Source organism: Mobula birostris, chromosome 2 (genome assembly GCF_030028105.1).
Source record: "Mobula birostris isolate sMobBir1 chromosome 2, sMobBir1.hap1, whole genome shotgun sequence".
Classification (NCBI taxonomy): Eukaryota; Metazoa; Chordata; class Chondrichthyes; order Myliobatiformes; family Myliobatidae; genus Mobula; species Mobula birostris.
This window is the reverse complement of record NC_092371.1, coordinates 133,995,431-134,023,078: the sequence shown is the minus strand read 5'-3', so window position 1 is coordinate 134,023,078 and position 27,648 is coordinate 133,995,431. Positions and strand designations below refer to the sequence as shown.

The following is a 27,648-nucleotide window of genomic DNA, read 5'->3' as shown; positions in this document are numbered from 1 at the left end:
ATAAATTACATATATTGAATAGATTAAAAAAACATGCAAAAACAGAAATACTGTATATTAAAAAGAGTGAGGTAGTGTCCAAGGTTCAATGTCCATTTAGGAATCAGATGGCGGAGGGAAAGAAGTTGTTCCTGAATTGCTGAGTGTGTGCCTTCAGGCTTTTGTACTTCCTACCTGATGGTAACAGTAAGAAAAGGGCATGCCCTGAGTGCCGGAGGTCCTTAATAATGGACGCTGCCTTTCTGAGACACCACTTTCTAAAGATGTCCTGGGTATTTTGGCTCTTTCCCAAGATGGAGCTGACTAGATTTACAACCTTCTGCGGCTTCTTTTGGTTCTGTGCATTAGCCCCTCCATACCAGACAGTAATGCAGCCTGTCAGAATGCTCTCCACGGTACAACTATAGAAGCTTTTGAGTGCATTTGTTGACATGCCAAATCTCTTCAAACTCCTAATAAAGTGTAGCTGCTGCCTGGTCTTCTTTATAACTACATCGATATGTTGGGACCAGGTTAGATTCTCAGAGATCTTGACACGCAGGAACTTGAAGCTGCTCACTCTCTCCACTTCTGATCCCTCTATGAAGATTGGTATGTGTTCCTTCACCTTACCCCTCCTGAAGTCCATAATCAGCTGTTTTGTCTTACTGACGTTGAGTGCCAGGTTGTTGCTACGGCATCACTCCACTAGTTGGTGTATCTCACTCCTGTACGCCCTCTCGTCACCACCTGAGATTCTACCAACAATGATTGTATCGTCAGCAAATTTATAGATGGTATTTGAGCTATGCCTTGCCACACAGTCATGTGTATGTAGAGAGTAGAGCAGTGGGCTAAGCACACACCCCTGCGGTGCGCCAGTGTTGATCGTCAGCGAGGAGGATATGTTATCACTAATCCGTACAGATTGTGGTCTTCTGGTTAGGAAGTCGAGGATCCAATTGCAGAGGGAGGTACAGAGGCCCAGGATCTGCAACTTCTCAATCAGGATTGTGGGAATGCTAGTATTAAATGTTGAGCTGCAGTTGATGAACAGCATCCTGACGTAGGTGTTTGTGTTATCCAGGTGGTCTAAAACCATGTGGAGAGCCATTGAGACTGCGTCTGCCGTTGACCTACTGTGGTGGTAGGCAAATTGCTAAAGTACCCAGGACATCTTTAAGGAGTGGTGTCTCAGAAAGGCAGCATCCATTAAAAGGACCTCCAACACCCAGGGCACGCCCTTTTCTCACTGTTACCATCAGGCAGGAGGTACAGAAGCCTGAAGGCACACACTCAACTCAGCGATTCAGGAACAGCTTCTTCCCCTCTGCCATCTGATTCCTAAGTGGATATTGGACCTTGGACAGTACCTCATTTTTTTTAATATACTGTATATTATTTCTGTTTTTTGCACAAGTTTTAATCTATTCAATATATGTATACAGTAATTGATCTTTTAAATTATTATTTTATTTTTTTTTTTCTTCTACATTATTTATTGCATTGAACTGCTCCTGCTAAGTCTGTAGTTTTAGTTGCAAGAGAATGGGAGAGATTAAAGGAGGGGGGTGGTGTTGCTAGTCAAGGAAAATGTCATGGCATGCTCGGTCAGGACAGGCTAAAGAATTTGTTTAGTGAGGTGTTATGGGTGGAACTGAGGAATAAGAAATATATGCTCATGTTGATGGGGCTATATTACAGACCACCCCACAGTTTGCAGGATTTAGAAGAACAAATTTGTGGAAATTGTAGACTGTTGCAAGAAACCTAAGGATGTTATGGTAGGTGCTTTTAACTTTCCACATAATGACTGGGGCTCCCTTACTGTAAAAGGACTAGATGAGGTTGAGTTTGTCAAAGGTGTTCAGGAAAGTTTCCTTAATCAGTATGTAGAAGTCCCAATGAAAGAGTGTGTGATCTTTGATCTGCTGTTAGGGAATGAGACAGGGCATGTGACAGAAATTTGTGTAGAGGAGCATTTTGCAGCTAGTGATCATAATGCCATTAGTTTCAATGTGAATCTGGAAAAAGATAGGTCTGGTCTACAGGTTCAGTTTCTACATTGGAGAAAGGCCAATTTTGATGATATCAGAAAGGATCTGGCAAGTGTGGATTGGATCTGCCTGTTCTCTAGCAAAGGTCTGCTTCGTAGTGGGAGGCTTTCAAAAGAGAAATTTTGAGAGTACAATCTTGATTGTACCTGTCAGAATAAAAGGTAAAGATAATAGGTTCAGGAAACCTTGGTTTTCAAGAGATATTGAGGTCCTCAAAAAAGGAGTTGCATAGCAGGAATAGGCAGGTATGATGAAATGAGGTTCTTATGAAGTACAATAAGTGTAAGAGGACACTTAAGAAAGAAATCAAGAGGGCTAAAAGGTGTGAGGTTGCCTTAGCAGATAAGGTGAAGGAGAATCCTAAGGGATTCTATAGATATTTTAGGAGCAAAAGAATTGTAGGGGTGTAGGGACTCCTTAATTTCATTAATTAAGGCAGAAGTCATCCTGACTGTTAAGGGTTAAGTTTGCTGTGTATGTTACGTGTGACATTGTATGTTATTATGTTTTGGGGACATGGTTTTGTTTTTTTATATATACACACACACGATGTTGCCATTTGTTGGTGGGTTTCAATAAAGTGCATATTAGAAGTAATTACATTCATGTCAATTTTTGTCAACACTCCTACACTGGAGACCCTGATACTCCTCTGCAAGATTCCACAGTGATTTTCCTCATTTTACAATTATGACTGCAAGTGCTGTCGCTCTCAAGTTCCCTGAGTTCTGGCAGGAACATGCGTTTGGTTCACTCAGGCAGAGGCTCAGTTCACAGTGGAAGGAATCTCGCAAGACCACACGAAATATTACTACATCGTTACAGCATTAGACGACTCTACAGCGACCAGGGTGATTTCTGTCCTACAGCAACTACCCACCCCCGGAAAGCAGCAGGTATGAGACTCTTAAGCAACTCCTAGAGACTTCCGAACATTCCAAGTCTGAGTGCATCTGTTGGCTCCTCTCACTGCCTGACCTAAGTGACTCCAAGCCGTCGGAGTTGATTGATCACATGTTGTCCCTCCTTGGCTGACATTAGCCACGTTTCATCTTCAGAGAGCTTTTCCTGCAGCAACTACTATGCAGGGTACAGTCGGCTCTGGCTGGCTCTCCCCTCAAAGACCTCTGGGCTCTAGTGAGAGAGGCTGACAAGGTGTTTTCCATCACCAAGAGGGCCTGTGCAACCATGCAGCTGGACAGCTTCACCTCCACCTGAACATGAGACAATCGCCATGGCTCAATGATGGTCTCCTATCCTGTGTTTCTATCATGTGAGGTTTAGGCCGAGAGCTAAGAAGTGCCACCCACTTCTTGTGGGTGGAAAGGTGGTACCTGTACAGAAGGGATGGGTTGAACTGGAGAGGGACTAATATCCTAACTGCACATGGGAGGTTTAAACTAGAGTTGCAGTGGGATGGGAGCCAGAGTACCAGAACAGTTAGTGGAGAGATTGTGGAAGCAGATGTTTGTAAGACCTCAGACAAAGTTAGGAATCAAAAGGTTGAGCATGGTACGACATGTGCCCTGAGCTGCATATAAGACAATAAGACATAGGAGCAGAAGCAGCCATTTGGCCCATTGAGTCTGCTCCGCTATTCAATCATGGGCTGATCCAATTCTTCCAGTTATCCCTACTCCCCTACCTTCTCCCCATAACTTTTGATGCCCTGGCTAATCAAGAACCTATCTATCTCTGCCTTAAATGCACAAAATGACTTCGCCTCCACAGCCGCTCGTGGCAATAAGTTCCCTCTGACTAAAGTAATTTCTCTGCATCTCTTTTCTAAATGGACGTCCTTCAATCCTGAAGTTGTGCCCTCTTGTCCTAGGCTCCCCTACCATGGGAAATAACTTCGCCATATCTAATCTGTTCGGCCCTTTTAACATTTGGAATGCTTCTATGAGATCCCCACCCCACCATTCTCCTGAACTCCAGGGAATACAGCTCAAGAGCTGCCAGACGTTCCTCATACAATAAACTTTTCATTCCTGGAATCATTCTCGTGTATCTTCTCTGAACCCTCTCCAATGTCAGTATATCCTTTCTAAAATAAGGAGCCCAAAACTGCACAAAATACTCCAAGTGTGGTCTCACGAGTGCCTTATAGAGCCTCAACATCACATCTCTGCTCTTATATTCTATACCTCTAGAAATGAATGCCAGCATTGCATTTGCCTACCTCACCACTGACTCAACCTGGAGGTTGACCTTTGGGATCCTGCACAAGGACTCCCAAGTCCCTTTGCACCTCCGCATTTTGAATTCTCTCCCCATCTAAATAATAGTCTGCCTGTTTATTTCTTCCACCAAAGTGCATGACCATACACTTTACAACATTGTATTTCATTTGCCATTTCTTTGCCCATCCCCTAAACTATCTAACTCTGTCTGCAGGCTCTCTGTTTCCTCAACACTACCTGCTCCTCCACCTATCTTTGTATCATCGGCAAATTTAGCCACAAATCCATTGATCCCATAGTCCAAATCATTTACATACATTGTAAAAAGCAGCAGTCCCAACACCGACCCCTGTGAAACTCCACTGGTAACCGGCATCCAGCCAGGATAGGATCCCTTTATTCCCACTCTCTGTTTTCTGCCGATCAGCCAATGCTCCACCCATGCTAGTAACTCTCCTGTAATTCCATAGGCTCTTATCTTGCTGAGCAGCCTCATGTGCAGCACTTTGTCAAAGGCCTTCTGAAAATCCATGTACACATCTACTGCATCTCCTTTGTCTACCCTGCTTATAATTTCCTCAAAAAATTGCAGTAGGTTAGTCAGGCAGGATTTTCCTTTGAGGAAACCATGCTGGCTTCGGCCTATCTTGTCATGTGCCTCCAGATATTCCGTAATCTCATCCCTAACAATCAATTTCAAGAACTTCCCAACCACTGATATCAGGCTAACAGGTCTATAGTTTCCTTTCTGCTGCCTCCCACCCTTCTTAAATAGCACAGTAACATTTGCAACTTTCTAGTCATCCAGTACAATGCTAGAATCTATCGATTCCTGAAAGATCATCGTTAATGCCTCTGCAATCTCTCCAGCTTATTCTTTCAGAACCCGAGGGTGCATTCCATCAGGTCCAGTAGATTTATCCACCCTCAGACCACTAAGCTTCCTGAGCATCTTCTCAGTCGTAATTTTCACTGCACATATTTCACTTCCCTGACACTCTTGAGTACTGCAGATATCTTTCACTGTGAAGACTGATGCAAAATACACATTCAGTTCCTCTGTCATCTCTGCGTCTCTCATTACAATATCTCCGCGTCTCTCATTACAATATCTCCAGCGTCATTTTCTATTGGTCCTATATCTACCCTCAACTCTCTTTTACCCATTAAAAAGCTTTTAGTATCTTCTTTGATATTAGTCACCAGCTTCCTTTCATAATTCATCTCTTCCTTCCTAATGACCTTAGTTTCCTTCTGCAAATTTTTAAAGGCTTCCCGATCCCCTGTCTTCCCACTAGCTTTGGATTTCCTTGTATGCCCTCTCTTTTACTTTAGCACTTACTTAACTTGTCAGCCACGGTAGTGTTCTTCTTCCATTAGAAAAATTCTTCTTATTTGGAATATATCTGTCTTGCACTTCCCTCATTTTTCACAGAAACTCCAGCATTGCTGCTCTGCTGGACTTCCTGCTAATGTCCCTTTCCAGTCAACCTTGGCCAGTTCCCCTCTCATGCCATTGTAATTTTCTTTATTCCACTGAACTACCGACATATTGGAATTTAGTTTCTCCTTCTCAAATTTCAAAGTGAACTTGATCATATTGTGATCACTTTTCCCTCAGGCTTCCTTAACCTTAAGCTCTTTTATCACCTCCAGATCATTGCATAACACCCAATCCAGCACAGGTGATCCCGTAGTGGGCTCAATAACAAGCTGTTCTGAAAAGCTATCCCTTAGACATTCTACAAGTTCTCTCGAGGTCAATACTGGCCTGGTTTTCCCAATCCACTTTCATGTTAAAATCCACTTTGATTATTATGACATTGCCCTTCTGACATACCTTTTCTGCTGTAATTTGTAATCCATATCCCGGCTGCTGTTTGGAGGCCTGTATACAACTGCCATTAGGGTCCTTTTACCTTTGCCATTTATTAACTTAACCCATAGAGACTCTACACCATCCAATCCTATGTCATCCCTTTCTCATGATTTATATTATCTTTTATACGCAGGGCCACACCACCCCCTCTGCCTACTAACCTATCTTTCCAATGCACCGTATATTCTTGGACATTTAACTCCTATTGACAGCCATCCTTTAGCCAAGTTTCAGAGATGGCCACAACATCATACTTGCCAATCTGTAGCTGAATTTCGAGATCGTCCAATTTATTTCTTATGCTGTGTGCATTCAAATATAACACTTTCTGTCCAGTATTTGTTGCTTTCCGTTTTAACTGCACCATGCCTCTATTGCCCTGTAACTCATCCCACTGGCTGTGATTATGCCTCATCTTCTGCCTGTCCTCTCTATCATCTCTGATGCACGATATCCTTGATTTATTTCTGTTTTCCCCTTCCTCAGCCCTATCACTGCAGTTCCCATCCCCCTGCCAAATTAGTTTAAACCCTCCGTAACAGCTCTATTAAACCTGTCTGCTAGGATATTGGACCCCTTTGGGTTCAAGTGTAACCTGTGCTTTTGGTACAGGTCATATATTTCAATGCAAGAAGGAAAGGTGGATAATAGTGCTGAAGATGAGTTATAAATAGCTGATTTACAAACAGAAGCAATGTGTAGTGAGAAGAGATTGTTGATAGGGCAAAATTGCAGTCAACAGGATGAATTGCAATATAAAAGGTGGACAAAATTGAAAGGGGTGAATACAGGACTAAAGGTGTTATTTTTGAATGTGTGCAGTATATGGAATGAGGTAGCTAAACTTGCAGTACAGTTGCAGATTGGCAAGTATGATGTTGTAGGCATCATGGCTGAAAGAAGATTATAGCTGGGAGCTTAATGTCCACAGATGCACATTGTATTGAAAGGATAAAATAAGCCAGAAGGTGTGGCATTGCTCTGTTGGTGAGAAAGAAGTTATATAGTATCCGAAGGTGTCAAGTTATTGTGGGTAGAGGTAAGGAACTGCAAGGGTAAAAAGACCCTGATGGGAGTTGTACACAGACCCCCAAAGAGTAGGAAGGATGTAGCCTACGAATTACAATGGGATATGGAAAATACCTGCCAAAATGGGGGACTTCAAAATACAGGTAGATTAGGAAAATCGGGTTGGTGCTGGAGGAGGGATTTTAGAGTGCCTACGAGATGGCTTTTTTAGAGCAGCTCATGGTTTAGAGCAGCTAGGGCATCAGATATTCTGGATTGGGTGTTTTGCAATGAACCAGGATTGATTAGAGAGCTTAAAGTAAAAGAACCCTTAGGAGTAGTGATCGAATTCACCCTGAAACCTGAGGAGAAGCTGAAGTCAGATGTGCCTGTTTATGAGAGAATGGATCAGCTCATGATAAAATGGCCGACTTCTGCTCCTTTGTCTTATGGTCTTTAAAGTAGTGTAAGTGGAATTACAGAGGCATAAGAAAGAAATTCACCAGGATTGATTGGAAAAGAACACTGACAGGGATGACGGCAGAGCAGCAATGGCTGGAATTTCTGGAAACAATTCGGAAGGCACAGTCTATATACATGCCAAAGAAGAAGATGGATTTGAAAGGAAAGATGGCACAAATGTGGCTAACAAGAAAAATCAAAGCCAACATAGAAGCCAAAGAGAGGACATATAATTGAGGAAACATAGTAGGAAGTTAGAGGATCAGGAAGCATTTAAAACCAACAGAAGGGAACTAAAAAAGTCATTAAGATAAAGATGGATTACAAAAGTAAGCAAGCCAAAGAGGATACCAAAAGTTTCTTCAGATATATAAAGTGTAAAAGAGGATATGGACCACTGGAAAACAATGCTGGAGTAAAGGGAGACAATGAATAGCAGACAAACTGAATAAGTATTTTGCATCAGTCTTCACTGTTGAAGACACCAGCAGTATAGTGGAAGTTCCAGATGTCAGGGGTCATGAAGTATGTGAAGTTTCCATAACTAGGGAAAAGGTTCTTGAGAATTGAAAGGTCTGAAGGTCACCTGGACCAGATGGTGTACACACCAGCATTCTGAAAAGGGTGTCTAAAAGAGATCTTGGAAGCATTAGTAATGATCTTTCAAGAATCACTAGATTCTGGAATGGTTCTAGAAGATTGGAAAACTGCAAATGTCACCCCATTCTTCAACAAGGGAGAGAGGCAGAAGAAAGGAAACTATAGGCCAGTTAGTCTGACCCCAGTGGTTGGAAAGATGTTGGAGTTGATTATTAAGGATGAGGTCTTAGGGTTTCTTCTGCAGGTGGAAATGTCGATTAGGCATTGGAGCAGTGCCAGCTCAAGGAAAAACCTGGAGAAGTGTAACTTGTCCTTTACCTGAGCCAAAAACTCCTCCCAAGGGAAACCAGGTGTTCTACCAATGAAAGGACTGTCTGGTCATTACATGGGCACTTGACAAGCTCCGGTTCTATCTTCATGGCAGAGAGTTTGACCTTCACACAGACCACAGCATTGACATGGATTCAGACAATGAAGGACTGTAATGCCAGAGGGACACACTGGTACCTGGAGCTCCAACCCTTCAAATTTTGTGTCCACCGTAAAGCAGAGCAAGGAAGTTTTACTGCAGATTACCTGTCTCGGCTGCCAATTATTATCGCTGCAGGAGAGGAGGGTGGTAATGTGACGGAGAGCGTTCAGTAAACACGCTCTTTACACATATGCATTCACTCACACACATGCATTGCCTTGCCATTCTGCTGTTGTTGTGGTGAGTGTACACACTTCAATGTCTTCCCCAGTATATTCTCATAATTGGGTCTTTATTCTTTGGAACGTAGAAGGTTGAGGGGGGACTTGATAGAGGTATTTAAAATTATGAGGGGAATAGATAGAGTTGACGTGGATAGGCTTTTTCCATTGAGATTGGGGGAGATTCAAACAAGAGGACATGAGTTGAGAGTTAAAGGGCAAAAGTTTAGGGGTAACATGAGGGGGAACTTCTTTACTCAGAGAGTGGTAGCTGTGTGGAATGAGCTTCCAGCGGAAGTGGTTGAGGCAGGTTCGATGTTCTCGTTTAGAGTTAAATTGGACAGCTATATGGACAGGAAAGGAATGGAGGGTTATGGGCTGAGTGCAGGTCGGTGGGATTAGGTGAAAGTAAGAATTCGGCATGGACTAAAAGGGCTGAGATGGCCTGTTTCCGTTTAGAGTTAAATTGGACAGCTATATATATAATTAACCCATTGTTTTCCCTCCACATTACTATGTACATTCAGACACTAAAGTTTAGTTTAATTCTAAACCAAACATAATTTGGTTTTATGGTGCCTTTTTCCCATCATACACAGCAGAATATTCTAATTTACTAATAGGGATGTGTAAATATGTACTTGTTTGTATACTGTATTTAAGGTAGGTACTTCGAAGTTCAAAATAAAATTTATTATCAGAGTACATAGATGTCACCACGTACCACCCTGAGGTTCTTTTTCCTGTGGGCATACTTAGCAAATCTATAGAACAGCAATTGTAAACAGAATCAATGAACAATAAACTGTGGAAATGCATTGATGCTGCCTGACCTCTAAGGAGTCAACATCCAGATGGCACCACTGAACAATGATTCCTTAGGTGACATCTTCCAGTTAGCAAACCTATCCAGTTATTTAACTTTTTCTACACCTTTTGCTTGGTTTTCTTGTCTTGTTTGTGTTATGGAAACTGTTTGGAACTCAATCGAAGGATCCAGTGCTATGCTGTGTCCAGAGAGCTGTCACGTGAAAATCAGAGATGCAGTCCAAAAAGTTCTGAGAACACAAGCTGACTTGAAGAGACCATGAACGACTCCATCTCAAAGCAGAAAGGAAGATTGAGTGCAGAGGGCCAGCAGCTGTACTGGCCAATTCGACCGCGCGTTTGGCACATTTGGCCCCGGATTGGCGGCATTTGGACCAGGGTCGGTGGTCACTCTTTACGAAAGGGCTGAGATCATGCAGCTGCTCTCCTCATATGCAGACGAAAAGACATTTCCCATATTCTGAGATTTGTGATTATTGGACAGTTTCATTTAGTTTTTTGGTGTTTTTTTCTTGTGACTGATCCTCGAATGGGTGATCTGTTAATTTTTGTGTGTAAGGGAGTGAGGTTTGCTGCTACTGCGGCTGTACTTTTTTGCGAGTTAGGGTATCCGAGATTTGGGATTGTTATGTGTAGGGAGTCAGTAATTACTATTGTGGCTGTTTTTTGCTGTGGGGGTAGGGGAATCTTGGGGTCTGCAAGTTTTGTTTTTCTTTTTCATGTGTATGGGTGTTTATGTCTTTTCTTTCATCAACACCCATGGTCTTTCTGTATTTAATAGCTATCTGAGGTATACAAATAACAGTTGTATCATACATGCATACTTTAACAATAAAATGACCCTTTGAATCTTTGATAGAAATAATGAGAGCATGAAATAACACAATAAAGAATCTTTAAAGTTAAGCCATTGATTATGAGAACATCAGAAATAGAATGAATGTAGTTATCCTCTTTTGTTCAAGAGCCTGATGGTTGAGGATATTAACTGTTCTTGAACCTGCTGGTACGAGTCGTGAAACACTTGTACCTTCTACCTAATGGCAGCTGCGAGAAAAGAGTGTGGGCTGGGTGGTGAGGATCTTTGATGATGGATGCTGCTTTTGTGCAGCAACGTTTTACATAGATATGCTTAATTGTTGGGAGGGCTTTATCCGTGATGTACTGGGCCAAATCCACTACCTTCTGTAGGATTTTCTGCTCAAAGGCGTTGGTGTTTCCATACCAGGCCATAATGCAGCCAGTTAGTACACTTTCCACCACACATCTGTAGAAGTTGCCAAGATTTTGGATGACATGCTGTACCTCTGCAGATGCCTGAGGAAGTAGAGGCACAGTTGTGCTTTCTTTGCAATTATATTTATATGATGGGTCCAGGATGGGTCCTCTGAAATAGTGACATCCAGGAATTTAAAGTCACTGACCCTCTACCCCAATCCTCCGACGAGTACTGGATCATGGACCTCTGCTTTCCCTCTCATGAAGTCTACAATCAGTTCCTTGGTTTTATTGACATTGAGTGAGAGGTTGTTGTTATTACACCACTCAGCCAAATTTTGAATCTCCCTCCTATATGCTGATTCATCACCACCTTTGACACAGCCCACATCAGTGGTGTAATCAGCAAACTTGCACATGGTATTGAAGCTGTACTTACCAAAACAGTCATAGGTCTACAGTGCAAACATGAGGAAATCTGCAGATGCTGGAATTTCAAGCAACACACATAAGTTGCTGGTGAACACAACAGGCCAGACAGCATCCCTAGAAAGAGGTACAGTCGACGTTTAGGGCCGAGACCCTTCGTCCTGACCTGGCCTGCTGCGTTCACCAGCAACATTTATATGTGTTGCTTGATAGGTCTAAAGTGACTAGAACAGGGGGCTAAGCACTCATCCCTCTGGTGCTCCTGTGCTGATGGAGATTCTGGAAGAGCTGTTTTTGCCAACCTATACTGACTGGGATCTGCAAGTGAGGAAATCCGGGATCCAATTGCACAAAGTGGATGCTGAGTCCCAGGTCTTGGAGTTTATTGATTAGTTTTGAGGGGATGCTGGTATTAAATGCTGAGATGTAATCAATAAAGAGCATCTTGATGTATGTATCTTTGCTGACCAGATGTTCCAGAGTTGTGTGAGGAGCCAATGAGATGATATCTACTGTGGATCTGTTGCTTCAGTCAGCAAATTGGAGTGGATCCAAGTCGCCACTCAGACAGGAGCTGATTTGCTTCAACACCAGCCTCTCAAAACTCTTCATCACTGTGGATGCAAGTGCCACTGGGTGATCGTCATTGAGGCAGGCTACCACACTATTTGTGGGCAATGGTATGATTGAAACCCACTTGAGGCAGGTGGGTACCACACACTGCTGAAGCAAGGGGTTGAAGATATCTGTGAGCGTGGCAGTCAGTTGATCAGCGTAGGTCTTCAGTACTTGGCCAGATTCTCCATCTGGACTGGTGCTTCCTTTGATTCACAGGCAGCCAGCATGTCATCTTCACATACTGAGACCAGTGGATCATCAGGAGACATGGGGGCATGTGACTCTTCCTCCCTGTTCTGATGGTTAAAGCAAGCATAGAAGGCATTGAGCTCATCTGGAAGCGAAACAAGAATTAACTGTGTAAGAGGTTATGGCATTCAAACCCTGCCACAGCCCAGAATCTCCACTTTGCCTGTGAGATGGCTTTCCGGAGATCGTACCTGCACCTCTTGTAGCATTCTTGATCTTCAGACTTGAATGCCTCTGATCTGGCTCTCAGCAGATTCCAGATTTCATGGTTCATCCAGGGCTTCTGATTGGAGTAAACCCCGGGGTGGCCAACCTTTTACATTCCATGCGTCAATTTTTTCACTCATAAGTTCAGATGCGCCATACAACTCTTGTACCCCATTCAATTCTTGTAAAACTATGTTAATATAGAACTCGTGTGTGAAAAAATCGTATCTGAACTCATGCGTGAAAAAATTGACGCATGGAATGTAAAAGGCTGGCCACCCCTACCTTAAGTTATTTTGTGGTGACACACTCATCGACAGCTGTTTTAATAAAATTTGTTATGTAGTCATTCAGTAATGAGTTCTTGAATATGGCCTGTGACAAGAATACACATAGATGTTAGCTGTCCTGGGTGATCAGCAGTTGGTCTGCCACCTGTCCTAAGGGGAGGGAGAGATAAGGAACACAATGAAGCAGCATTTGGAGATGTTAATGAAGGAGCCATCAGTCTGGGTATTGTCAAGATCGGCTCCCCCTTTGAACCCTGAACTGTTTGAAGTGATGGACAGGCGATTTGGAGATGTGTAATGAAGGGACGGGAGAGAGAGCTGTCTAGAGCGGCTCCCCCTTTGAACCCTGAACTGTCTGAAGTGATGGACAGGCGATACCCCAGCAGGGGGATAAAAAGGGACAGGTTCGCTAAGGCAAGACACACACGACACTCCGGGGTAACGAGACCCTGGAAGCGGTGCGCCTCTCACAAGTCGGTGGGAAGCTCTTGGACGGCTGATCGCGGGATTAGCCTTAGACACACAGGGTGGAAAGGTACGATCAGCGGGAACCCGGTGTGTGTCCGCCCTTGCTTGAGTGCCAGGTTCACTGCAGAGGATCGACCGCATCTGGAGGAGGGGTCACAGTCGGTGACCTCAGGGGACATCACAAAGGACTCGCCCAAAAGCTGCTTGTGAGCAATATCGCAGGTCTGTGTGTGGAAGCCATTTTGAATGATCAGTCGTTCTTGTTCTCTCTCCTTCCCCCCCCCATATTGTCCAGCACCATAGCAACAATTACTGCGAACTGAACTAAATTGAACTGGACTTTGTGTCACTTTGAAATTGGTCATTTACCCCTAGACAACGATAGAGCTTGATTGATCCTGTTATCTTAATTCTGTGCACGTGTGTTTAGCATTGCTGAATTGTTGCATTTATTATCCTTTCGATGACTGTGTTGCTTGTTTCTTTAATAAAACTTTCTTAGTTCTAGTAATTCAGACTCCAACTGAGTGATCCATTTCTGCTGGTTTGGCAACCCAGTTACAGGGTATGTAAAAGGCCCAATCCACTGACTAAAGGCAATCCCGTAACAGTGCCTCTGGCTCCTGCAACCACCTCTAGTTGTCGATCTCTAGAGCCTTGCTTTTTAGGCTGTCTGTATGCAAGTATCAGGAGTATAGCCGAGTGGTCCAGTTTCCCAAAATGCAGTCTGAGAAAGGAACAACAAGCATTCCTTATTGTAGTGAGGCAGTGGTCTGCTGACTGGTGTGACAGGTTGTGTGGTGATAATTGGGCAAGGTTTTCTTCAACAGGGCTAGTTAAAGTCATCAACTATAATTTGAAATGCCTTGGGGTGGGCTGTTTTTTGCCTGCAGATGATATTGTGCAGCTTCATGAGTACGTGTTGATAATTGGCCACTGGTGGTATATAAACTACGGTCAGGATCACAGATGAGAAATCCTGAGGCAAGTAGAATGGTCTACAGTTAATTGTTAGGTCTTCTAAGTCAGAGGAACAAGAGGTCAACATAACCCCAGTGTTCAAACACCAAAGTGAATTAACTGAAACACACACGCTTCCACTGTTTCCCTTACCAGAGTTCACTGTTCTGCCTGTCCAGCCTGTTTATTTTGCAATATGATTGCAACTCCATTGTGAGTACATCATATTCTAATTCATGTCGTCTTTAGTTAACTTTATTGGTAATTAATGATATATCCTAGTACCTAAAACAAAGGAGCTGTTCGTCCTCAGTCAGGGATGAGGCTACAATGAGTTCACACTGGATAAGAATAAGTACTTGTAGATATCATTGTAAATATTAGCATTTTTCTTACCATTTTCACTAATTTTTGTAAGTTGATTTTTGCTGCAACTAATAAATAGCTTTGTACTAAAGTCCTAAGCAACCCCAGCCATTTCTTTGGTTATAACCCATGTATCTAATGAGATAGTCAATATTTTCATGTAAATTTTGGTTTCAGTGTTGGTTTCAAATTGGACACTACTGTTTTTCCACTCCATAAATGCCATATGATCTGGTGTGTCTAGAATTTTCTTCATTTGTTTCAAAATAAATGCCATCTTTCTTGTTCACATTTAATTTGATGAACTAAGCCAACTTGATTTCATATTAGTGACAAAGATATCACTTAAAAGTTGTGGACTTGGCATGGGTTCCATCCCTTATTAGTATTATTTCAAACCTTATGCCTCAGACTTAATTTATATCTTTTGATGTAGAGCAAAGACGAATTGCATTTACAGATGAACCTGAAGAAGAGAAGCTGACTTTTAAGATTCACTCAACAGCTAAAGCAAATATCGAACAAATCAAAAGAGATGAAGAGTTTGAAAAGGTAAAAAGTACTTTTGAATTGGACTGCCTAGTTTGGAAAAGAAACGAAGCTTTTGGAAGTTTATATTATTCAATTTTAATGCTTTATTGTGGTAAATAATTGAAAATGCATTCTTTCTGAATGAATTATGCAGCTTATTAAGATCATTCTAGTATTTCCAATGCAGTAATACACACTTTTGTCATGTCACACATACACAAAAACACTCAAGACGTTCACAGCAGTTCTTTTGACCATTCATGGCTGAAATTGGATCACAATGTTCTGCTTTAGAAATGTGGGGCATGAACAGGAATTAGGTTTACATCACATATTATTCAGCTATGGAATTTAAGTTAATCAAATATTTCACATTTGGTCTTGGAATGTGCTGAACTTAATTTTGCTGTTTGGGGATTTGGGAAGTGAATGCAATCTGAGTGACTTCAGGTGTGGTTCACTGCCATTTGTCCAGTTATTACATCTTTACTATGGGAGCTTTCTGTGTGTCTATGTGTTCTACAAGACAGATGAAAGAGAAAGGAGGAAAGACTTATTCTATTCCTTGAATACACTCTGGAATTCAGGATCACTAACTGTTTTTGGCATCATTGGTTGATCTGTGTGTGAAAGTCAGTTTGCTAGATTTTGCAATATTGAGATATTTTCTGATTCAAGGAGCAGGAATCATTTGACTGAGTGGACATGTGGATCTGCAAGGCTTGCAGGCTCCCCAAAGTTTCAGAGCATCCCCAGACACTTCAGGCATATCTTGAATATACAACCTATGTCCTTTCAGGGAGTAAATTAAAGAAGATCTCATCATTAGCTGCTTGATTCTGGGAATTTGTATGACTCTTTTCAACTCAGGCAGTGTGTCTGCTATATTTTATCTATGTGGAAAGTCAAAATGAGATAAAAGATGTCTTCAGTAACCTGTCATTGCTCAACAAGATATAGATTGCCCTTACACTGATAATCAGTAGACTGCAGAGAGTAAGAGAGTTATATAGCACCAAAATTGGTGTGTGCTGGCAAGTACCTATCTATAATAATCCCATTTATGAGCACTTGGTCCATAACTTACTATGCCTTGGAATTCAAGTACTTGTCCAGATGATTCTTAAATCCTGTGGAAGCACCCACCTCACCAGTGTCTCGAGGCAGTGCATTCTGGAAGGCAACCACTGTCTGGGTGTAAGAAAATTTCTTTCAGATACCCTCTACATCTCTCAATTCACCTTAAAACTACTTAGGTCAAAGGTTTCTTACTTTCTAAGCCTCGTGCATCTGTGGAATTCTCTGCCACAGGCAGCTGTGGAGGTCAAGTATATATTTATTAAGGCAAAGGTTGATTGATTGATTGGTCAGGGTGTGAAAGGATACAGGGAGAAGGCAGGATATTGGGGTTGAGGGAAAAATGGATCAGCCATGGTGAAATGGCAGAGCAGACTCAATGGGCCAAATGGCTCCTATATCCATATATCAAAGCTATATCTTATGGTCTTATTTGAATTCCCCCTCAATCTTCTCTGCTCTAAGAAAAACAAAATAAGACTATGCAGCCTCCAACTCTACCATCTAGACTCTGGCTGCTATATTAATGTAATTCTGCTGATATATGACATTTGGATAGCTTTGAGGGCATTCTGTAATGAAGCAAAGCTTAAATATAGGTAGAACAGTGCAGCACAGGAATGGGCACTTTGGCCCATCTGTGCTTAGCACGAAGCCAATTTAAGCCACATAACACACACAAAATGCTGGAGGAACTCAGCAAGCCAGGCAGCATCTATGGAAAAGAGTACAGTCAATGTTTCAGGCTGAGACCCTTCATCAGGACTGGAGAAAAAAGGATGAGGAGTCAGAGTAAGATGATGAGGGAGGGGAGGAAGAAACAAGGTGATAGGTGAAATTGGGAGGGGGAAGAATACCATATTCTTCTTCAGTATTCTTCTGATCAAACTGGACAACATTACATTTCTGCACATTATATTCCATCTTCTAAAAAAGGTTTTTGTCTACTCATTTAACTGATCTACATCCCTTGTGGGAAGCAAGAGAAGTAATTACTTAAGTAATTGCAAGAGCACTGGCAGAGATTTATGTCTTCATTAACCAGGGGTGTGGCTAATGTTGTGCCTTTATTTAAGGAGGATTGCAGAGACAAACTGGACTGCAGGTCAGTTATCCCAATAGCAATAATCTGAAAGTTACTGGCAGGGATTCAGAGAAACAGGATCTACTTGCATTTGGAATGGCAAAGATAGCCAACATTGCTTTGTGGGGGAACTTGTGTTTTACAAGTTTCATTTAGTTTTCTGAAGAGGCAACCAAAGCAATCAACAACTAATTAATTGTCATAATGACAGCTAAGGTTACAACTGAATCTAGATCAACTGGGAAAGTAAGCCAAGGAATGGCAGGTAGAATTAAACCCAGCAAGTACCACTGTGTTTCTTTTAGGTTGGTAGAACAGAAAGACCTGGGAAATCACCATTTTCAGGGACATAGCTCCCTGAAAATTGTGACTTAGGGTGGTGGAGAAGACATTTAGTGTGCTTGCCTGCATTGATCGGGACATTCCCTACAAGAGCTGGGATGCCATGTTTCAGCTATATAAGCCATTAGTGAGACCACATTTGGAGCATCATATGCAGTTCAGCTGGCCTAGCTGTAGAAAGGATTCTTTAAGCTGGTAATGGTGCCAAAAATATTGACAATTATGTTACCAGGACTGGAGGGCTTGAGTTATAAGGAGAGTGCATAGGCTGGGCTTTCTATCTCTCGTAAGAGGCTGAGGGTGATCTTGCAAAGGCATATAAATCATAAGAGGCAAAGGTGAATGGTCACAGCCTTTTCCCCAAGATAAGCAGAATCTAAAACTAGAGAGCACAAGTTTAAGATGAGAGGGGAAAGATGGGCAAGGTTTTCCATACAATAGGTAGCAGGTACAAGGAATGAGCTTGCGAAGGAAGTGGTAGAGATGGTTAATAAGGCACTGGTGAAGCCTCACCTTGAGTATTGTGTACAATTTTGGGCTCATCATCTTAGAAGAGATGTGCTGGCATTCAAGAGGGTCTAGAGGAGGTTCACAAGGATAATTCCAGGAATAAAAGGGTTTTCATATGAGGAATGTTTGATGGCTCTGGGTCTGTACTCACTAGAATTTAGATGGATGAGGGGGGATCTCATTGAAACTTTTCAAATGTTGGAAGCCCTAGACAGTAGATGTGGAAAGGATGTTTCTCAATGTGGGAGAGTCTAGAACAAGAGGGTACAGCCTCAGGATAGAAGGGCATCCATTCAAAACAGATACAGAGAAATTTCTTCAGCTGGAGAATGGTGAATTTGTGCAATTTGTTGCCACATGCAGCTGTGGAGGCCAGGTCATTGTATGAATTTAAGGCAGAGATTGATAGGTTCTGATTGGACATGGCATCAAAAGTTACAGGGAGAAGGCTGGGAAATGCAGTTGAGAAGGAGAAAAAGGGATCAGCCACGATTGAATGGCAGAGCAGACTCGATGGGCCAAATGGCCTAATTCTGCTTGTGTCCTATGGTCTTATGGTATAATTACAGAAATTAAAAGACATTTAGACAGGTACATGGATAGGAAAGATTTAGAGAGAATTGAGTCAAACACAGGCAAGGGGGACCAAATCAGTTAGGCAACTTGTTCAGGATGGATGAGCGTGGGCCAAATGGCTTGTTTCCATGCAATATCACTATGACTATCTAGAAAGTCACTTGATTTGCCAAAGCAAAGAAGCCTTCAGATCAAGTGGTGAAAACTGAGATTTGTGTAGATGGGTATTTAGTGGTTTGCATGAACATGGGCATAATAACCATATAATAATTACAGCATGGAAACAGGCCACCTTGACCCTTCTAGTCCATGCCAAACTCTTACTCTCACCTAGTCTGACCGACCTGCACTCAGCCCATAACCCTTCATTCCTTTCCTGTCCATATATCTATCCAATTTAACTTCAAATGACAATATCGAACCTGCCTCAACCACTTCTGCTGGAAGCTCGTTCCACACAGCTACCACTGAGTAAAGTTGTTCCCCCTCATGTTACCCCTGAACTTTTGCCCTTTAACTCTCAACTCATGTCCTCATTTGAATCTCCCCTATTCTCAATGGGAAAAGCCTATCCACATCAACTCTATCTATCCCCCTAATTTTAAATACCTCCATCACATCCCCCCTCAACCTTCTACATTCCAAAGAATAAAGAACCAACTTGTTCAACCTTTCTCTGTAACCTAGGTGATGAAACCCAGGCAACATTTTAGTAAATCTTCTCTGTACTCTTTTATTGACATCTTTCCTATAATTCGGTGACCAGAACTGTACACAATACTCCCAAATTTGGCCTGACCAATGCCTTGTACAATTTCAACATTACATTCCAACTCCTATACTCAATGCTCTGATTTATAAAGGCCAGCATACCAAAAGCTTTCTTCACCATCCTATCCACATAAGATTACATTTTCAGGGAATTATGCACCATTATTCCTAGATCCTCCGTTCTACTGCATTCTTCAGTGCCCTACCATTTACCATATGTGCAAACACGAGGAAATGTGCAGATGCTGGAAATTCAAGCCACACACAAAGCTGCTGGTGAACACAGCAGGCCAGGCAGCATCTATCGGAAGAGGTGCAGACCTATTTTGATTCGTCCTACCAAAATGTAGCACCTCAGCATTAAACTCCACCTGCCATCTTTCAACCCACTCCTCTAACTGGCCTAAATCTCTGCAAGCTTTGAAAACCTACTTCATTATCCACAACTCCACCTATCTTAGTGTCATCTGCATACTTACTAATCCAATTTACCACCCCATCATCCAGATCATTAATATATATATGGCAAACAACATTGGACCCAGTACAGATCCCTGAGGCACACCACTAGTCACCAGCCTCCGATCTGACAAACAGTTATCCACCACTACTCTCTGGCATCTCCCATCCAGCCACTGCTGAATCCATTTTACTACTACAATATCTATACCCAACAATTGAACCTTCCTAACTAACCTTCCCTGTGGAACCTTGTCAAAGGCCTTACTGAAGTCCATATAGACAACATCCACTGCTTTATCCTCATCAACTTTCCTAGTAACCTCTTCAAAAAAATTCAATAAGATTTGTCAAACATGACCTTCCACACACAAATCCATGTTGACTGTTCCTAATCAGACCCTGTCTATCCAGATAATTATATGTACCATCTCCAAGAATACTTTCCATCAATTTACCCGCCACTGACATCAAACTCACAGGCCGATAATTGCTAGGTTTACTCTTAGAACCCTTTTTAAACAATGGAACATGAGCAATACACCAATCCTCCAGCACCATCCCTGTTTGTAATGACATTTGAAATATTTCTGTCAGAGCCCCTGGTATTTCCACACTAACTGCCCTCAAGGTCTTAGGGAATATCTTGTCCGGACCCAGAGACTTATCCACTTTTATATTCCTTAAAAGTGCCAGTACTACTTTAATCAGCATACTTTCCATAACTACCCTGTTTCCTTTACACAATTCAATGTCCTTCTCCTTAGTGAATACCAAAGAAAAAAATTGTTCAGAATCTCCCCCATCTCTTTTGGCTCCGCACATATACGTCCACTGATTCTCTAAGGGACCATTTCATCCCTCACTATCCTTTTGCTATTAATATAACTGTAGAAAACCTTTGGATCTATTTTCACCTTACTTGCCAAAGTAGCCTCGTATCTACGTTTAGCTTTTCTAATTTCTTTAAGGTTCTTTTTACATTCTTTATATTCCTCGAGCACCTCATTTACTCCAAGCTGCCTATATTTATTGTAGATCCCTCTTTTTCTGAACCAATATTCCAATATCCCTTGAAAACCATGGCTCTCTCAAACTTTTAACTTTTCCTTTCAGCCTAACAAGGAACATGAAGATCCTGTACCCTCAATTTCACCTTTAAATGACCTCCATTTCTCTATTACATCCTTCCCATAAAACAAATTACCCCAATCCACTCCTTCTAAATCCTTTCGCATCTCCTCAAAGTTAGCCTTTCTCAATCAAAAATCTCAACCCTGGTCCAGTCCTATCCTTCTCCATAATTATATTGAAACTAATAGCATTATGATCACAGGACCCAAAGTGCTCCCCAACACAAACCTCCGTCACCTGCCCTATCTCATTCCCTAACAGGAGATCCAACACTGCCCCTTCTCTAGTTGGTACCTCTATGGATTGCTGCAAAAAACTATCTTGCACACATTTGACAAACTCCAAAGCATCTAGCCCTTTTACAGAATGGGCTTCCCAGTCAATGCATGGAAAATTAAAATCTCCCACAATCACAACCTTGCACTTACTACAAATGGGCTGAAGGGTGCATTTCTTTGCTGTATGACTTGGACTTTAGGGAATATATTATATTTGAAGGGGTGCAGATAAAGTTATTCCAAGTATGAGGAATATAATTTGTATGGATAGAATGGAGCAGGGTTTGCACTACTTGAAATAGAAAATATGAGGAGATCTGATGAAGATCTTTAAAGTTATGAAGGTTATGCACAAAAAGAAACTTAGAATTGGCAATGGGTCAAAGCATATGGGAAGCAGATGATTTATAAGAGAACCAAAATAAAAAATAAGCAGAAAAACTCCTTTTTAGATTGTGAATGTTTGCTATTGTCAGTGACTTGAATGAGGTGTTAGAGAAATGGTGTTCAATTTGTAATGTTCGAACAGAGCTGGATAAGTGAAAATAATTGCAAAGCTATGGAAAGAAGGGAAAGGAAATAAATGATTGTTTTTATGAGCCATATAGATTCATAGAAGCAGAGAACCATAAAAAATTGGAGCAGACATGTTATTTTGCCTACAGCCCTCTTCCACCATTCAATATAACCATGATTGAAGATCTACTTCTGTCCCCTATTCTATATATAGAAGGCAGATACATAGTTTCCCATTTTCTCACTCCCTCTACTCTATAATACTGGATCACATTAGATGCCCTCCAATCTGATAAAGATAGTGTGGAGAGTGAAGACTTTTCATGTGCAGCTCCAAGGGAGTCATTAAAACTTCCTTTTCAGGGCTACTACATACTAAAACTTCCTGTTTAGGGCAACTACCCTGTACGTGGCCTATAAGCAGCGTCAACAGAGCTTTATCAAGAGGGATTTCTCATAGATCGGAGGTGGTCATTTAAAAAGGGAGCTTCGACAGCATTTGTTCATTTTACATGGCCTATCAGCAGAGTCAGAGCTCAACAAACTAAATAAAAGTACAGAAGGGATAAGCAGAGCAGCCATTGTACTTGAGTAGGCTAGTTGCGAGTAGAAGTAACAGGCTTTGGCTCAAAGGAGGCTTCGGCTCAGAAGAGGCATCAGCTCTGTGTAAAGCATCTGTTAAAGTTTCCTTTTTGATTTTTCCCCCCTCTCATACTGTACCATTTAAGTGGCTGTGGTGTGCTCTTCATGCTGGATGTTAGAGAACTGGGAGACCCAGAGTCTTCTGGGAAACTACATCTGCGTGAAGTGTATCCGACTGCAGCTCCTTGAAGACCGTGTTAGGGATCTGGAGCAGCAACTGGATGACCTTCAGCTTGTACAGAAGAGCGATGATATAATTGATCAAAGTTACAGGGAAGTCGTCACCCTGAAGTTGCAGGAGGCGAGTAGCTGGGTAACCGTTAAGAGAAACGGAAATAGGCAATTAGAGCAGAACATCCCTGTGGACATTCCCCTCAAAAACAAGTAGACCGCTTTGGATACTTATATGGGGGATGACCTCCCGGGAGAATGCCACAGTGACCAGGCTGCAGGCACTGAGCACGAGTCCATGGTACAGAAGGGAAAGAGGGAGAAGGGAGTAGTAGCGAGGGGAACAGACAGGAGATTCTGTGGACATTAATGGGACATGCAGGTGGTATGTTGCCTCCCAGATGCCAGGGTCAGGGATGTCTCAGATCATGTCCACAACATTGGAGGGGGGGGGGTGGGCAGCAGCCAGATGTCTTGGTACATATTGTTACCAATGACATAGGAAGGAAAAGCAATGAGGTACTGAAAAGAGAATTGAGAGAGCTAGGTAGAAAGCTGAGAAGCAGGACCTCCCAAGAAGTAATTTCTGGATTGCTGCCTGGGCCAAGCACCAGTGAGGATAGAAACAGGATTATTTGGCAGATAAATGCGTGGCTAAGAAGCTAGTGCAGGGGGCAGGGCTTCAAGTTCTTGGATAATTGGGATATCTTCTGGGGGAGGTATGACCTGTTCAAAAGTGACTGATTGCACCTGAACCCAAGGGGGACCAATATTCCTGCAGGCAAGTTTGTTAGAGCTATTGGGAAGGGTTTAAACTAACTTGGTGGGTTGTGGGAACAGAGTGAAGGGACTCAGGAAAGGACAGATGGTTAAAAAAAAAATAAAGATAACAAGCAGTCAGATTGTCAGGAAGGGCAGGCAGGTGATGGAACTTAGTTGTAGCCAACAGGCAGAGTATCAAATCATTAGGGATGCAGAGTCAGAAAGGAAAACAAATAATGGTACTCAAGGTGTTGTATCTAAATGCACATAATAAGAAATAAGGTGGATGATCTTGTTACAATATTACAGATTGCCAGGTTTGATGTTGTGGCCATCACTGAAACATGGCTGAAGGATGGTTGTAGTTGGGAGCTGAATGTCCAAGCTTACACATTATAACAGAGGGATAGGAAGGTAGGCAGAGGGGGTGGTGTGGCTCTACTGGTAAAAAATGGTATCAAATCAGTAGAAAGATGTGACATAGGATCTGCCTGATGAACCTATTGGGATTCTTTGAGGAGATTACAGGTAGTATAGATAAAGGGGAAGTAGTAAATGTTGTTTATTTGGACTTTCAGAAGGCCTTTGACAAGGTGCCACACAAGAGGCTGCTTACCAAGTTAAAAACCCAAGGCTGCTTACCAAGTTAAGAACCCTTGGTATTGCAGGAAATTTACTAATGTGGTTAGAGCATTGGCTAATGGTAGGAGGCAATGAGTGGGAATAAAAGGATCCTTTTCTGGTTGGCTGCCACTGACTAGTGGTGTTCTGCAGCAGTCAGTGTTGGTTCCACTTATTTTTATGGTGTATATAAATGATTTAGATGATGGAATAGATGGCTTTGTTGCCAAGTTTGCAGGTGATACAAAGATTGGTGGAAGGGCAGGTAGTGTTGAGGAAACAGGTAGGATGCAGAAGGATTTAGGTAGATTAGGAGAATGGGCAAGAAAGTGGCAAATGAAAAGCAATGTAGGAAAATACAAGGTCATGTACTTTGGTCGTAGAAATAAATGTTGGGACTATTTTCTAAAATGGGGAGAAAATCCAGGAATCTAAGATGCAAAGGAACTTGGGAGTCCTTGTGCAGAACACCCTGAAGGTTAACTTGCAGGTTGAGTCGGTCTAGAATACAAGAGCTAGGATGTGATGCTGAGGCTATACAAGGCACTGGTGAGGCCTCACCTTGAGTATCGTGAACAGTTTTGGGCCCCTCATCTTAGAAAAGATGTGCTGGCATTGGAGAAGGTCCAGAGGAGGTTCACAAGGAAGATTCCAGGAATGAAAGGATTATCATATGAGGAATGTTTGATGGCTCTGGGTCTGTACTCATTGGAATTCAGAAGGATGCTGGGGGGCAGGGGAAAGAGGTGGAATCTCAATGAAACCTTTTGAATGTTGAAAGGCCTTGACAGAGTAGATGTGAAAAGGATGTTTCCCCATGGTGGGAGAGTCTAGGACAGGAGGGCACAGCCTCAGGATAGAGGGTCGCCATTTCAAAACAGATGCAGAGAAATTTCTTCAGCCAGAGGGTGGTGAATTTGTGGAATTTGTTGTCACATGCAGCTGTGGAGGCCAGGTCATTAGGTGTATTTAAGACAGATTGATAGGTTCTTGATTGGACATGACATCAAAGGTTACAGGGAGAAGGTCAGGAACTGGAGTTGAGGAGGAGACACAAAAAGGATCAGCCATGATTGAATGCCGGAGCAGATTCGATGGTCTAGATGACCCAATTCTGCTCCTATCTTTTATAGTCTTATATAATATCTAATGTTACAGTCATTGGTACTTCTGCAAGCAATATGTTTTAAAACATTTTTAAAAAATCTATTGATCTTCAAAACCGACAGACTCTGGACTGCAGACCACCCAGATAGGGAGTTTAGTTTCCATTTAAGTGCAGCCATTGGACTGGGTTGAAGGTAAAAATGAAACGCAGCTCCTGGGGGGGGGGGGGGAGAGAAGGGGACAGACACACACAGCTTTTTCAATGTCAAAGAGCACTGCCACTACTGACTCTATTTGCCTGGGCCTTCCTTACTTCAGTCTCTAACATAATCACTGAGTCCATGGAATTCCTTCCCTTTCTAAAACCACTGATAACTTGCCAGCATTCCTCTTTTCTCAAGCTCATATGATAACCTTTCTGTTATCATCCTTTCCATTATCTTACATATACTTGATGTTAATGCAATTGGTCTGTAGCTAGTGGGTTTTGACAGATCCTTGCCAGGCTTCCTTATTGGAATTACTACTGCTTCTTTCCTTGGTAATCTTCCCTCCTCCCACTCTGTTATAAAAATGCAGCAACTTCAAGAGCACTCCTTCTCCTAGATTTTTTAGCATCACAGAGCATATCAGATCTTTCCCTGGGGAGGTTGGTCTCAATCTCTTTATTGCTCTCACCATTTCTGCTAATGTAAATGGATCATCAATTATATCATCTGTTCCTTCCCTCCTGCTTAACACACCTGGGTGTTGGCTCATTATTCTTTCCCTTCTTCAGACAAATTTTCTGAACTGTGTATCAATACAAATGACTTGGCCATGACCTCAGCCTTATCCCTACTGGAGACTGCAGTTTCCTCCTCAGATATCATTACTGGATATTCCCATTCCCTTCTATCTCCTCCCATCCTCTTAATCATTCCCCATATCTCTCCCACAGGTGTTGTTCTTCCTACCTTGTCGCAAAAACTCCTCCAACTTGCCCTTTTAGCTTGACGTATAGTTCTTCTCACCACTGCCTGTGCTTTCTTATATTGAACCAAATGCTGCATATTATGGGTTCTTTTAACTAGCCTGAATGCTCTATTTCTGTTTTTTACAGCCTGACAACATTCCTCTGTCCACCATGGTACCAGTTTTCTATTCATCCTATTTTTACTCCTAGGTATAGATCCTTCTGCTGCCATGATAATTGCTGCAGTCACCTGACTGTTTAATTCATCTACATTTCCAGAAATATCAATCTTTATCAACCCTTCTTCACTCAACTTCTGGAACTTACCCCAATCAGCTTTTTCAAACACCCACTTTGGGGTTCCGCCGCTTGGTCTTACTTCAACTCTTTCACCCACTGAACACAAAACTGGGTAGTGATCACTGCCTACTGTTGAAGCAGTCCAAACTCCCCAGTTACTAATGCCAGCCAAGGTATTAGACACTAATGTAATATCTAACACTGACTCAGTTCCTGTTGTTATATCTATCCTTGTGCCGCTACCATCATTCATACACACCAAATCCCTTTCTTCCATCAAATCTTCAATTACCTTTCCATTTGGATCTGTAATTTGATCCCCCCATATTGTGCTATGAGCATTGAAATCTGCACACCACACTACTTTATGTCTGTTTTGTCCTTGTATCTTTAATAGGCTGTCCAAATCCAACCTTTTACATGGATTGTAGTAGTTAATTATAACCACTCCCTCCCCTCTCTCCCACACTTCCACCACTATGTATTCCTGATCATCTCCTTTCTCCGGTACCCTATATGGTATACCTTGCTTGATTAACATAGCACAACCCCCTCCTCCCCCTAGATTTCTAACTTTCCTTATCATTGTATACCCATATACCACAAAGTCTAAAGTTGGTTTTAACCAAGTTTCCTGAATACACACTACATCCAGTTTTACAACCATTTCTTTAATAAAGTGCTTGAATTCCTGGCTATTGGCCAGTAAGCTCCTTGCATTCCATTGTAAAAGAATCACCATAATTAGTATTAACCAACACATGACACTTCCTGGCTTGACTGATTACTGAGGTTCTCCCTCACTTCCTCCCATGTCAGTCCTACTAACCCTAAATGGTTTACTGCTGCTTTTACCACCAGCTGAATTTTGTCATTTTTTGACTTTACCTCAGCCGTACTATTAATCACTCCTGCAATGAATGTTACTAGAGCCTTTTTGTCTACATAAATCCTGTCATTTATTCTTTGCTGCATCTCTTGTATCCCTATTGCTCCCTGTTCATTAGGAGCATTATTCTGTTCTCTTGACATTCTTATAGCTTCTGCATAAGTGATCTTTCTTTTCACTCTTATTTCTTGAATTTTAGTCTCCCATCTGACAACCTCACACCCACTATATACAACATTATGAGCTCCTCCACAATTGCAGCATTTTGGTTGAACTCCTGCTCCGCACTTTCCATATTCATGATCACCCCCACATCTAGCACATCTCCTCTACCTTTTACAGTTTTTAGCCACATGTCCAAACCTTTGACAATTATAGCACCTCAATGGCTTTGGCACATACACCCTTACTGGGTAACACATGAAACCC

At 42.1% G+C, this 27,648-nt stretch overlaps 1 protein-coding gene across 1 annotated transcript in view; it reads left to right on the top strand.

Moving 5' to 3' along the window:
- The window catches only part of LOC140210901 (dynein axonemal heavy chain 8-like), a 1,093,299-nt gene that overhangs the window by 253,626 nt on the left and 812,025 nt on the right, over positions 1-27,648 (top strand). Inside the window, exon 23 of the mRNA XM_072280167.1 lies at positions 14,931-15,046. Within this exon, the coding sequence (XP_072136268.1) occupies positions 14,931-15,046 (116 nt within the window). The remainder of the gene's footprint in view (positions 1-14,930; positions 15,047-27,648) is intronic.